Source organism: Anomaloglossus baeobatrachus, chromosome 3, assembly GCF_048569485.1.
Source record: "Anomaloglossus baeobatrachus isolate aAnoBae1 chromosome 3, aAnoBae1.hap1, whole genome shotgun sequence".
NCBI lineage: Eukaryota > Metazoa > Chordata > Amphibia > Anura > Aromobatidae > Anomaloglossus > Anomaloglossus baeobatrachus.
The window spans coordinates 69948447-69962945 of record NC_134355.1 but is presented as its reverse complement, the minus strand read 5'-3'; the positions used below and the strand labels follow the sequence as shown (position 1 = coordinate 69962945).

The following is a 14499-nucleotide window of genomic DNA, read 5'->3' as shown; positions in this document are numbered from 1 at the left end:
ACAAACAAAAAACTGGTGCATTGTAGCAAGGAGAAGAAAAAAAATATATATTTTTTTTAAAGTAGCATATGTCAAACAGAACTAACAGATTTATGAACAGTCAGCTTTGACACAGTGAGGGTTACCAAACATTTTAACAAGACCAAGAGTTATATGTATGGATGTGAGGGACACTTAACAGAAACATAAGTAACAGCTTAACTATATAGAAGACATCCATACTCATCAGGTAGGCCGATCCCACCCAACCATCAGCCCCCAGCATGGCTCTGATGACAACGCAATCCCAGTAAAAAGAAATAGGTGATATGTATTTAATTTAATAAATGTGCGTGGTTTAAAGTTTAAGAAAAAAAAAAAAAATGAATCTGCTTTAACAATTGTTTTTCAAGACCTAATTTAAAGACCAGCCACAAGAACAAAAACTGTATAACACATGAAAACAAAAAATAAAATACATAAATTTACAGCCTTCTGGTTTAGTGAAGTCTTTGGAAACATTCAGTGTGACGTGGACATGTACTCATCGCACAGGCCCGCACGATAAAAGCAGTGCAAAACAGAAATCCTTCCATGAAGTGTACACTATGCACTCCCATTTTAACAGTTCAAACTGGAGTCTTGCAACTTAGACCAAATCTTAATCATTTCTTGGGGTTTCCTAGGATGGACCAAAATTAAATTGGAATACGAACACATGTTATTTTTTTGTTTCTCCTCTATGTCAAAAGTCTTGAAACCTTTGTGTTTCTCTGGAGCAAGCCCAAGCTTCTCGAGGCACATTCCAGTATACACATCATCGATAGGATAAAGGAGAACTCTAGATGTTGCATTGTAGAGTCTTAAAGCAAGATTGCCGGAATAAAGGAAGCCTCCGCCCCCAGCATAGGGAGGGTAGGAACCTTCATACAGACTCTCAGGAATGTAGTACTTTAGCTTTTTGTCCCTATGAGGTCCAGCATCCTTGATCACATCCCCAACAAATAAATCTTTGGCTTTCACTGCGGACAACGTCTTCAAGTAATCCAGGATCTGATGTGTATTCACAAAAACGTCATCGTCTCCTTTAAAGATGAACTGAACATCTGTACAGGAATGGCTTACCCACTTGAGAAAGAGCACTTCTTTAAGAGTTAAATTAAAGAAAGTGTCCTTGTAATTCCAAAGAAGGATGTCATTATACTTCTCGCTTTCATATTTTATTAAGCCAGAAAGATCAGGATGATTATCCTCCTGAGGAGTATCTCCAAGAAGAAACACCCTGACAACAGTCATGTTATTAACTTTAATTTCTTTGCCCCAAGACTCCCGTATGGCTTGTCGTCTATCAAACTGTGGAGTAAGGGATTTAATGGCCAGCAGCAAGAATGGCTTATCTTTACACTTATCTGGTTGATCCAACACCAGAGAATAGTTCTTACATCTTAAATAATAAAGGAAGTCTTTAAATCTGTCTGGCAAGTTCAGAAAGTCTTTGATGTCGCCCTGAATATTTGTATCCATATCGCATGAATTTAGGAGACTTGCGTTGAAAGCCACCATCTCCTCCACGGTAACGTTATTGAGCAAATTTAGAATTGGATTGTACAATCTGTCGAGCTTTTGTTGCTCTCTATTCCAATAGCCTCCACTTGGTGCGCGTTTCTTCCAAAATTTGCCAGTGGGTAATAGAACCTGTCCTTTCGCATTTTTGTCTTGGCTGTCGCTCTTTGAAACTTCGACAATGACATAAATGAAGAAATTTATCATCATTAGGATCCCCACCAGCTTTAATCTTCTCCTTCCAACACTCATTTCTCATACCTGTAAAAAAATATAAAAATAAAATAAATATAACGTGCATTACATAGTATAAGACTAATTATTTCCATTAATAAACTTTAGTTCACTAGAAATAGGTTTCCCACATCTTACCCTAATGTTAAATTAACTGCCCATTTACTCAAAATGTAGAATTATTTATTAAAAAAAAAAAAAAAAAAAAAAAAAAAATGCTTTAAAGGCTCAGATACTTATCCTTTAAAAGATGAAATTTGTTAAAATGTTTCCAGTGTTACAGAAGCTGCAAAATGTTAGATTGCTGTGGCTCTGGATCCCAAACCCCCACCAATCGCTCTATAGTCACCTGGACCCCCTGATTAGCTGATTATATGGGATCAATAGTAAGTCTAGGGGTCCACACACCATCCCACGCAGTGTAATGAATGCACCCATAGAGACACTCTTGAGCCTGTATAATGCTCTTAAGGCCACGTCTCAACAGCGATCTTGCTAGCGATGTCGCTGTGTGTGATATCCAGCAACGACCTGGCCCCCTGCTGTGAGGTCGCCGATTGTTGCTGAAAGTCCTGGACCATTTTTTGGTCGTTGCTCTCCCGCTGTGAAGCACACATCGCTGTGTGTGACAGCAAGAGAGCAACGATCTGAATGTGCAGGGAGCCGGTTTCTGCAGACGCAGGTAACCAAGGTACACATCAGGTAACCAAGCAAAGGCTTTGCTTGGTTACCCGATATTTACCTTGGTTACCAGCGTCTGCAGCTTCTAGAAGCCGGCTCCAAACACAGCGTCGTTACACAGGTCGCTGGTGGCTGATCTCTGATCGCTGTGGAGATCTGCCTGTTTGACAGCTCGCCAGCGACCATGTAGGGATGCTCCAGTGATCCCTGCAGCATCACTAAGTGTGACGATACCTTTACTATGGAGCACTCAAGAGCGGTGTTTTGACTGATTGGTATGTGGAGGGGGGGGGCAATAATAAAAAACTTTGGAGTCCATGTAACATGAACCAACATTTGCTTCTCCAATATCCCACGACTCCCGCTTCAGCACCAGTCCCCAGCTTCTGTCTGCTTCCTGATGCAGTGGTGGGCTCCCAACACATGGACATCGTGACCGACTGCAGCAATCCTAACAACAAAGCCAGTGATTGGATGCAGTGTTCGTGTGTGGGGATGTCTGACAAGTGATCAAGAAGCATTAAAAAGGGGTATTCCCATCTCCAATATCCTATCCCAACATATAAATAATAAATCACAGCAAATACCTACAATTAGAAATGTAATATAGCTCTCCTGATTCACTATGTTGCTTACCTCATGTGCAGAGCATTGCAAGACCTTTGTTGCTCGTGGTCATAAGCATGGATATCTAACTAAGGGTGCACTCACATGAGCCGTATAACTCGTACGAGTTCTCATCATCCGGCTTCTCTTCTGACAGAAGCAGGTTGGCTTTATGCATTTCTAGGTGTGCGGCCGTGCCGGATGATGCGATGCGAGACTCGTGCAAATCATGCAGTTTGTGTGAGCGCACCCCAACTGTAATTATAGTCGTGGTTGTAACCATGGATACCTAAAGTCCTATAATGTCCAGCACATGAAGTGACAGTGAATGTTAAGAACTATACTACATTTCTAATTAGAGGTGATGGCGGCTGATGCTACAAGTACATATTAGGATAGGGTCTTAGAGATGGGAATAACCCTGTAAATCGCAGAAGGGGGAATCGCTGAAGTAAGTTTTCCTTTTTAATAAAATGGTGGGTTGTGTCATCTAGTTGTGAATTTCGTCATTAAATGCTAGGGGGGTCTTATTAAAGCAGTACACATGCAGATTTCCATATCTCTAAAAAGGGCAAAAAGAAATGGGTTCTCTTATTGAGACAAACTCACGAATAAAGACTACAGCTAAATGGTTGGGAGATTCAGATCTCAGCGTACTCCCTTGTCGATTTTGTCATATGCAATGTCACTATAGGGAGTTCAGCCGCACCTGGGTCCCAGAGCTTTGGGGGAGGGGGGCCCATATGAGCAGACCAGCACTATTAAACACCTGTGATAATTTATTGGAAATTTTGCATTGGGGCCCACAAGTTTCAACATGGAGTGTTGTCATGGAGGCCTACAATTTAAGCCACCAAATGCAACAATATCTATGATTCTTTGTCTGAAGAGCTGGACATCCTCTTTTAACAATATCTACCCCCTATCTGGCCTTCGTGGTGGTTTATGAGTGCATATGTGAGGCTATCAATTATGTATTTGGTGAATTAACTCCACATGGTCTCCATGACAACACTGCACCCGTCAGGCAGTGTCGTCACCACACTCCTAGTGATTTGGGCCTGTAATGTCACGAGTCAGATCCTGGCATTCGGAAAAGAATAGGATTGTCTTCTTTTCTACCCAGATTTTTTTTGGGGCATTGAGGGGGTTAAAAAAATAATTCAAGTCATTTACTTTACAATAAAATTAACCTAAGTCAGTAAAAGGTAAAACATTGAAAACACACTTATACCAAATGACCTTAATCAGCTCACAAGAGTGAGGGGAGAGAACCAGGCCAAGAAGCATCAAACATTCAAGGAATTTATTACATCAGTACACTGGTTGTTTGGTACTAATCCACCAGACTGCAGGGAGAAAAAAAAAAAAAAAAATCTTCACGGTGTTCAGTCGTCCTGAAAGTCACCTTCAGCCACAACAGTTCAAGCTCACAACCGGTCTCACAGAAAAAACAATCACATTACAGCTTTCATTTTGAAACCTGCCCTGAAAAAAAAAAACCAAAAACCTAAAAACACTACAATCTGACTTGTTGCTATCGGTAACACCAACAAAGGCTGTGGGCCTATGTTTTATGGCGCTTGCCTCAATCCTAACAATCCACATCTATATGTTAGACAAGAACCAGACTAATAACACACACACACACACACACACACACACACACACAGTCATCAATGAGCATGGTAGTACTCGTAACTAGTGATGAGCGAGCACTACCATGCTCGGGTGCTCAGTACTCGTAACTAGCGATGAGCGAGCACTACCATGCTCGGGTGCTCAGTACTCGGAACTAGCGATGAGCGAGCACTACCATGCTCGGGTGCTCAGTACTCGGAACTAGCGATGAGGGAGCACTACCATGCTCGGGTGCTCAGTACTCGGAACTAGCGATGAGGGAGCACTACCATGCTCGGGTGCTCAGTACTCGGAACTAGCGATGAGGGAGCACTACCATGCTCGGGTGCTCAGTACTCGGAACTAGCGATGAGGGAGCACTACCATGCTTGGGTGCTCAGTACTCGGAACTAGCGATGAGGGAGCACTACCATGCTTGGGTGCTCAGTACTCGGAACTAGCGATGAGGGAGCACTACCATGCTTGGGTGCTCAGTACTCGGAACTAGCGATGAGCGAGCACTACCATGCTTGGGTGCTCAGTACTCGGAACTAGTGATGAGCGAGCACTACCATGCTTGGGTGCACAGTACTCGGAACTAGTGATGAGCGAGCACTACCATGCGTGGGTGCTTGGCGCTCATCATAAGCAGTTGGATGCTCAGATGGGCTTGACTCGAGTACCAGAGTATAATGCAAGTCAATGGGGAACTTGAGCATTTTACACATTTCCTAGAAAAATACTAAAAGTTCCCCATTAACTTCCATTATACTCTGGTACTCGAGATGGGCACGTCTGGGCATCCAACTGCTATTAACCAATATGGAACACAGTAGTGCTCGCACATCATTAGTCATTAGACCTATGGTCTGGTTGGGGATATGAAGATGTAATGTGGCAATGTTACGTCCATCTAATCGGAGTATATTACATGCTCCACAATATCGTAAATTAAGCTAATCTTATAGGCCTTTAGCAATCAATTGTCGATGACTGTTAAGAGTCATGTCTAGGCAAAATAAAAGCTTCCCTACAACATTGAATTTGTATGAAAGAAAAAAAAAAAATAAATAAAAAAATAAAAAGCTCCATTTCCATAGATAAGCTTTCATTGTGCCTGGGAGGAAAAAAACAAAAAAAAAAACAAAAAAAAAACAACATCACACAATCCTAAAACTTTGGCTCCCTGGTCACTAAGGGGTCAATCCACCTCTTGAAATAATTGCTGCATCAACTTAAATGTACCAAATGCATATGATATTGTGCCAACTTTCCATTAAATCACGCAATGCAAAATAATAGAAAGGAAAATGAGGCTTAAAATAACTTTAGGTAAAAATTAAAATATCACAGTTGCCCTTGGCTCCTTCCAAATCAGGTGGTATGCAAATACTCAAACACAGCCCAGGGGATGATCGCTGTCAGGTCTGCAGACATTGAACACATACAGTTTCCAGCATTAAACTAAAGGAATGTGTACCACCCTGAGAGGGGTCTGGCTGCTTCCTCCACTTGCTCGGGCCGAGCCACTCGAGGTCCGGGTTCGGGTTCTCGGTGGCACGAACGCCTCCGGACCGGGGGCCATGTCGCTCTTGTTAAGGGGAGGCGGTGGGGGGGGGTTGGTGGTTGTGTAACGGGTCATGACGCCACCCACGGGTCGTGATGATGGGGGATGCACCACCGCTGCTGCTGAAGTGATGACGGGCTCATCCGGGATCGGTGTTGCGGCCGCAGCTGAGATGTTAGCCCCTCCGTGGGTAGGGGCGGTGTGTCCCGGGGCCCCGGTGGGGGACTGGACTGTAAGGGATGATGTTGTCGTCGGGGTGCAGGGCGCCGTGCCGCGGTGTAGCGTCGTGCCCGGATGGCGCTGGTGTACTCACGATTGATTCACACTCAAGAGTCACTGGTAAACCAAAGTTTGGTAGTGGTCTGTCCCCACGGCCGGCTGCTGATGTCCCCTGTGGGGTTGATGGTGGCCCCTTTTCCCGTGCACCTCTAGATGTTTGTGTTTCGGCCCCCCTGCCTAAGCAGTGGTAGCCCGCTCCCAGGCGTTGAGCTGCCGGAGGAGCCCTCGGTTGCCCGCAGGCGCTGGCCCGTCGGGTGTTTGGCCCTTGGCGGTGGCGCTCACCCAGTCTCGGTGGGCTTTTGCCTTCTTTCGGGACTTTGGGTGTGGATGCACCCGTGAGGTCCGGCCAGCAGTCAGTCAATTTGCCTATACTCAGTGGCTTCTAAGCTAGGACGGGGTCTGAGTACCCTCCTGTTGGTGCTCCGGAACACTGTTGACTCCAAGGTTCAGGACCGGCGGGCTCCAACCCAGGCCCGGTCCGTACGGTTCCGCCGGTTGCTGTACCGGTACTCCTGCAGACGGCCACCACCGTTTGCCTGCCTGACGTTCTCTAAGGGGCCCAGGCTCCTACCCGGGCCCCTGACAGCTACTCCTCTACCTCTGTCAACTCTAAAACTCAACTGTTTGAACTTCCTGCCCCAGGACAGTAGTCTCCTCAGTGGGCATGTCTTTCCGCCTGACTCCGCCCACTTGGTGTGCTCTACTCGCCCTGAGGGAGGCATCAGGTCTCCCTTTCGGGTGACATGTGTGTGACCTCACAGGGGATGTGTGTGTGTGTGTGTGTGTGTGTGTGTGTGTGTGTGTGTGTGTGTGTGTGTGTGTGTGTGTGTGTGTGTGTGTGTGTGTGTGTGTGTGTGTGTTAGATGTTATTACCTGTGACCCCTGGGGTCCAGGGCGTCACAAATGTACTGTTGGGATAGGGATTTTTTTCTCTTCAACGCCACAGCATTCACAGAGAATTGACTACAAATTAGTCATTACTTTAATATTTTTTCATGTGTTTTTGGTGGGGTGGGGGGGGGTAATAAAAAAAAAAAAATGAAATAAAATCAGAAAACTCTAGGCACAATATAAGAGGCTAAAAAGGAGTACCATGAAAAAGGAAAAGTTGTGCAATTATGGAAGTCACAAGTCCTATAGACATGTTAATCGAATACAACTGATGAATAAATGGAAACTATTTACAGTTCATACACTATGGACTCCCCATGCGGAGATCCATGCACTTCCACTTCTTGGCTGCCATCAATAAAGTTATAAAATGGTTAAGGAATGTTCTGCCTCCCTGCACTTGGTACACAAATTATGGGCTGAAAAAAGCTCGGAAGACTGTCGAGAAATGGTTTTCTCACCAGTTCCTTGAAGAAAGCAATGCAACCGCACAGATCTTTGACCTTGAAGGGAAACTACAGGAGGTCGTACTTCTGTAGTTTCCCTTCCAGGTGCATAGTGCTCTGTGTTACATTGTACTGTACAGTATATACTCTATTATGCCACCCACACCATAAACCTGGGGTGACATTCCCTCTTGAAGGCCATTCCCATTTGGTCTTGTCAGATTTAGAAGAATGACACAGTGATCTATTCTGTACTGCAAGTAAAACTAGATGTCACATACGAGCCAAAATGTGCCACCACAGGTGCTCCATTGACCTCACGTCACCGCCATCAAAACCCAGAGCAAGATGGCAATAGAGGCTGAATAAAAGTCTATCTTTTCAGAAATAAGTCTGGCTTTGGCCTTGGATGCCATGATATCAAGAGATTGGACTGGAAGCCACATGGGCAAGACCATGAGGAGGCTTCATGAAAGAACGAGATTATCTCAGGAGGAGCCATTTTTTCAATATGACACCACCAGGTTGCGTGTTACTGTGAACATCCTGCATGGACTAAATGTGCTACCATGGCCTGCAACGGCTAAGATCTTGTCTCCAATGTCACATCAACAAGTATATCTACATTGTTGATTGGAAATTACAAAGGGAGCTTGTTAATTTGTGTGCCCAAGTACATTCAACATGGCAGATCACTCCTCAAACAACTATAGACAAACCCATTGATAGAAGCCAAGGCATGTAAGTGCGAAGATTCCTGCACTTGGCTCTTGATACTGTATGCGAAATACATCCAAGTCCAGCTTCACTAACTTTAGGCTTCTTTATTATTGGGGGGAAAAAAAAAAGAGGAAAAAAAAAAAAAAAATTATACAGAACACACCGCATCCCTTAGGCTATGTGCGCACTTTCCGTTTTCACCTGCGTTTCAGGTGCGTTTAGCATCAGTTTTGAACTGCAGCGTTTTTGTGCCCAAATGCATGCGTTTTGGTTTTCCATTAAAGACAATGAGAATTCATGATTTCTTGTCTGCACTTTGCGTTTCCAAACGCATCTCAAAATTTGCATAAGTTTGGTCAAAAACCATGCGTTCAGAAAAGGACTCTGTCAATTGTTTTTGCCATTTGTGGTGCGTTTTGTTAACATTGAAGTCAATGAGAAGTAGCAAAAAGCAAGAAGTATCAAAATTCCTGCGTTTTACCTGCTTTTTCATTGCAGAAAACATGCGTTTTGGACTACCAAAACGCATGCTTATTCAACTTCAAAATAACGATTTGATATGTCCCTTTACACACACACATAATCCGACAATTAAATTTAAGAATATTATGCATTTATTGCTATTTTACCGTAAAAATGTACATTACCGCTATCATTTTATTAAATATATTTTTCCATTAATTTTCACATTAATCTAGATTTGTCCCTTTTTTTTCTACTTTTTCATTCTGTTTGACTTTTTAAACTTTATTTAGCAGTGTCTTGATGTTTAAAACGCAACTGTCAAAACGCAAGGGAAAAAGCATGTAAAAAGCGCTGAAAACGCATCTAAAACGCTGTAAATACGCATGCGTTTTCAGCACTAAAGTTCTGAAAAAGGCAACTTTGGCTAAATCAATTAAGGCTAAAACGTGCATTTACAACTGCATGTAGGACGACGGAAAGTGCGCACATAGCCTTACGATGATGACTCTTCTAGTTTATATTGTCAATCACTCCTAGTCATGACTAGTATGGCAAATATAGATCTGAAATGTCGACAATAATGCTATGTAGGGTAAACTTATGCGTGAATTAGCTTCACTTTATAAGAGCCCACCAGCTACAACAAGGCGTACCTTTCTTTGATGGGACTTTAAACCAATTTATCAAACCTACCCCTCTTGGGCTACAACCCTATAAACTGAAAGAAACAGTCAACGCAATTCTGTAATATACAAGACATGGCTGTAATGCTACTGTAATCATTAAATTTATTCCATTGGTAAAAAAAAAAAAAAAAAAAAAAAAATAATCCCTCTTTAAATGGTGATTAAAAGAACAAAAATTTTTGCCAAGTAGATTTCGGTGCAAAGGGGCCGGACTGTAAACTGGGTCGTGTCTTTCCTGTCTGTAAATCTCCATCCCCCCATCTGCCTCCTCTGAGATCTCCAAAACAAAACAATCACTGATCTCGAGGAGACCAGCCAGAGAAAAAAAAAAACAAAAAAACAAAAAAAACACTGCCGGCAGCCAGAGAGGGCGCTCAAGACCGTGAAATCCTAGGTACATTGCCCCCTGGGAAATATGCAAATCAAAAAGGTCTGTGGAGTCTCTGTTAGGAGTCTCAACACAGAAACCAGCCAGATATCCCTCCGGGAAGGGCCCAGCCAAGGGGTGACTCTTTTTAAGAGACCACCATAACCACCATATTAAGTGGCCCTCTTAGTCAATATCCAACTTTTTGACAAGTTTAAAGATATGACAAGGGAAATACCAAGGCCAGGTATCTATCCACAGACAGCTGTTTCGGGGTATTGCCCCTCATCAGTGTGGAGTAGGATTCTGGCTGGGTGGGAGCAATGCCTAGTAGACCAACAAAACAATCTGGGCTGGGCCCTTCCCGGAGGGATATCTGGCTGGTTTCTGTGTTGAGACTCCTAATAGAGGCTCCACGGACCTTTTTGATTTGCATATTTCCCAGGGGGCAATGTACCTAGGATTTCACTGTCTTGAGCGCCCTCGCTGGCTCCCGGCAGTGTTTTGTCTGGCTGGTCTCCTCGAGATCAGTGATTGTTTTGTTGGTCTACTAGGCATTGCACCCAGCCAGAATCCTACTCCACACTGATGAGGGGCAATACCCCCGAAACAGCTGTCTGTGGATGGATACCTGGCCTTGATATTTCCCTTGTCATATCTTTAAACTTGTCAAAAAGTTGGTTATTGACTAAGAGGGCCACTTAATATGGTGGTTATGGTGGTCTCCTAAAAAGAGTCACCCCTTGGCTGGGCCCTTCCCGGAGGGATATCTGGCTGGTTTCTGTGTCGACTCTCCTAACAGAGACTCCATGGACCTTTTTGATCCTCAGATCTCAGCAGCAGGGAATCACAGACAGGGAGGAGACAACCCAGTGTAAAGTCCAGCCCCTGTGCACCAAAATCTAATCATCAGAAACCTTCAAAAGGACATCTTCATATCTAATAACACAGTAGTGTTGTATTACAGAGTACTACATTAAGCTAAGAAGCCCAATGTACTTTGGGCAACCCAGCTTTATATGTCAGGTCTTGGATATGGATTAGTCCCAAACATGCATACGGTCATCAAAACTGGAAGTTACGGTAATATTGTTGTATTCAAACACTATCATTGGTCTAATGGATCTGTGACAATTTTTGGTGCCCTGCTCAACCCATGCCAGTTTGAGTGCAAAGAAAAAAAAAAAATGCACACAAATAAATTATTATAAATATATATATATAAATTTTCCCTAAGTCACACAATGGGTGTGGTACAGAAAGAACATGCACAAAAGAAGTAATTACAAGATACATGATGAAACATGCTCGCCACACAGAAATCGAGATTTTATAATGCTCGATTAATAAATCTTTCAGTTCTGCAGAAGTAATGTGAAAACAAACAGCACCGAAGATATATAGGCGATGTATCATTTTAGTTTACACAGTTAATTATACAATTTGCTTGGTTGCCATAAATCACAATGTTCTTATTTCTTAGGTCTTTCCATTATGGACAACTCCTGACATATCTAATAAACTTGTTTAGTCAGTTTACAACCTGCTGCAAGGTAATCACACTACAACATTAGTTAAGGCCACGTCTCACTAAGCGACATCGCTAGCGTCATCGCTGCTGAGTCACGGTTTTTGTGACGCAACAGCGATCTTGCTAGCAATGTGGCTGTGTGCGACATTCAGCAACGACCTGGCCCCTGCTGTGAGGTCGCCGATCGTTGCTGAATGTCCTGGACCATTTTTTTGGTCGCTGCTCTCCTGCTGTGAAGCACACATCGCTGTGTTTGACAGTGAGAGAGCAACAATCTGAATGTGCAGGGAGCCGGATTCTGCGAACGCTGGTAACCAAGGTACACATCGGGTAATCAAGCAAAGAGCTTTGCTTGGTTACCCGATATTTACCTTGGTTACCAGCGTCCGCAGCTTCTAGAAGCCGGCTCCCTGCGCACGTAGCCAAGGTACACATCAGGTAACTATAAGCAAAGCGCTTTGCTTAGTAACCCGATGTGTACTATGGTTACCAAGCACAGCGTCGTTACACGGGTCGCTGGTGGCTGATCTCTGATCGCTGTGGAGATCTGCATGTTTGACAGCTCACCAGCGACGCTCCAGCGATCCCTGCCAGGTCAGATCGCTGGAGCGTCGTGTGGCGGTACCTTTAGAGTATTAGAATGACAGCTTTATTGTTCTCTTTACAGACCCAGATAATCATGACCTAGATGGATGGTGTTACGAACCGGCGCCGCCATAGCCGCAAGCAGCCTGCTGCGGTTCCTGTTGCGCCCAGGTGCCGGCTGCCGTTCTTGGCCGTGCCTCGGGTCATCCAGTTGGCTGCTCCTTCCACCACGTCTAAGTGTGGAGAGGCGGCTAGTGTGCATGCGCACGCAGATTTACCCCAGCCAGAGTCTAAGCCCGGTGTTTTGCCTAGTGAGCATGCTCAGCCTGATGTCTCAGAAATGACACAATGTCCTCAGTTCAGGCTACTGAGCATGCTCCCACAATTAATCCTAAAAGCCTCTTTGCACAGGTACTTGGACTTCAGGCTGTGTCTAAGTTCTGGGATGTGCCTACTGAGCATGTCCGTGAGGTGGCAGGCCCTGATAGGGCAGAGGGTGTCAGGTGTCCTGATGATGTGGCCACTCGACTGGCTCGCAGAGGCCCACCCCTATGATCTGGCAACTCACCATTGGTCGTCAGACGATGACTGGTGAAGTGTTTGGGGCGTGGCTGCCATGAGGTCATCAATGACGTGGCTGTTCCGGATAGGCCGCTGGTGACGTCGCTGATGATATGGCACTCCGCTATTGGACCTTGGTGGTTCCACTCTGGGTTTGGGGCGGATCTAGGTTGTAAAAGGGGCTGGAGACAACATGGAGGTGCGCAGTCTTCACTCATATTCATTTAGAGTTCATGGTGGCATAAGCTTTGTTGGAAGCGGTAGGTAGGGCGAGGCGAACGGTGCCTGTCACGCCAAGATTCGTGGCTTGGCACATCAGGGTCAGGTACCGTGCTTCCTTGCTGCCGTTCCAGTTGTGCTATAGCAGTTCAGTGGCGTTATCCGGACTGCACCTGCTGCGTCACCTGTCCGAGAGTGCCCTCTACACACACGGACAACGCACCTGTTGCGCCAACTGTCCGGTTGTGCCTCCCACACGCACGGACAGCATACCCCAGGACCCCTGTAGAGTTAACAGGGTGTTCCAGGATTGGGTGTGTGAACCTGTTGTCCTCCTTGGCTTCCCAGTCAACGATACTGGTGTGATCCCTTGGCCTGATGTTTTCTCTACACATGTGGCCATTCGAGTAGTAACCAGAAACGCTAATCGAAGGACCGCTCGGCCTGTCGTGTCTGACACACGTGGCCGACAGGGTGTGGTCACAGCGGTCTTCTCGTTCAACGCTACCTGGTCAGTATCCGGTCTGACGTGTTCCCTGCACACGTGGTCGGGGTTGCGCCAATTCTACTGACACGCTAACTGGGTTGTTGTCCGGTCTGACGTGTCACTACACACAACCGGTTCCCTGGGTTATCTTAGAGCCATCCAGCTCTATAGTCTCCGCCTAACCTACAGGGTACTAGCAGCTCCATTACCATCTGGAGCACGGTGGGCCCCGACTGGCGATTGGGATATATACCCCCTGGTCCTAATCTGCCAGTTCCCCCGTAACAGACGGGGCAAGTCAAAATGATTTACGAAGGAAATTACAAAAAAGGCAAAGACGACTTTTTTGGGCCCATCGTTGAGTGGAGGGCTAGGTTTATGTTTGGTGTGGGCCTTTTCCCAAAAGGTACCTCCAAACCTGATATGTACATCACTTATCTGTCCTCCCAAAATTCTACGCGTAGTTGACCACTAAAATGCACGGACACAAAATATATTGACAGCTAAAAAAATAAATAAATAAAAATATAATATATACATACACAATTGTAAACAGTTTTGTTAACCCTTTCTCCCTCCCCCTCCATCAACTACAATTTTTCCTACAGGCATTTCATATATTATGGGAGGAGAATCAATCTCTCATCAGTACTTTTGTAATTCAACCACAAAAGGGAACCATAAAGTGAAGTGGTTCTGATTCTATGCCAGATTTCTATTTATATCTTGGGTATATTAAATGCGTTGGTCAGGTTTAGGACAAAAGTCTGCAGTCACAGTGCATGCACACTGTCCTGCTTCTGCATGTATAAAATTTGCTTACTTAAAGGGGTGGTTTACCCATATTTTTTATTGTCTAGATCGATATTATATTGAGAAACAATGTTTCTCTCAAATACCTTGTGTTGTCAATAGTGCCTGTGAGAGGCGCTATTGCAGACCGCTGCTCCCCGTCCAGTGACGTACCCGTCCAATGCTGCCTCGTCACATCCGTGCAGCCGGCTACATTCTG

General features: G+C 44.8%; 1 protein-coding gene across 1 annotated transcript in view; it reads right to left on the bottom strand.

Annotated features, from left to right (window-relative positions):
* Positions 1 to 30: 30 nt before the first annotated feature.
* Positions 31 to 14499, bottom strand: part of LOC142294969 (N-acetyllactosaminide beta-1,3-N-acetylglucosaminyltransferase 2-like) — a 42060-nt gene continuing 27591 nt past the window's right edge. Inside the window, exon 2 of the mRNA XM_075338044.1 lies at positions 31 to 1803. Within this exon, the coding sequence (XP_075194159.1) occupies positions 601 to 1794 (1194 nt within the window). The 5' untranslated portion in view covers positions 1795 to 1803 and the 3' untranslated portion in view covers positions 31 to 600. The remainder of the gene's footprint in view (positions 1804 to 14499) is intronic.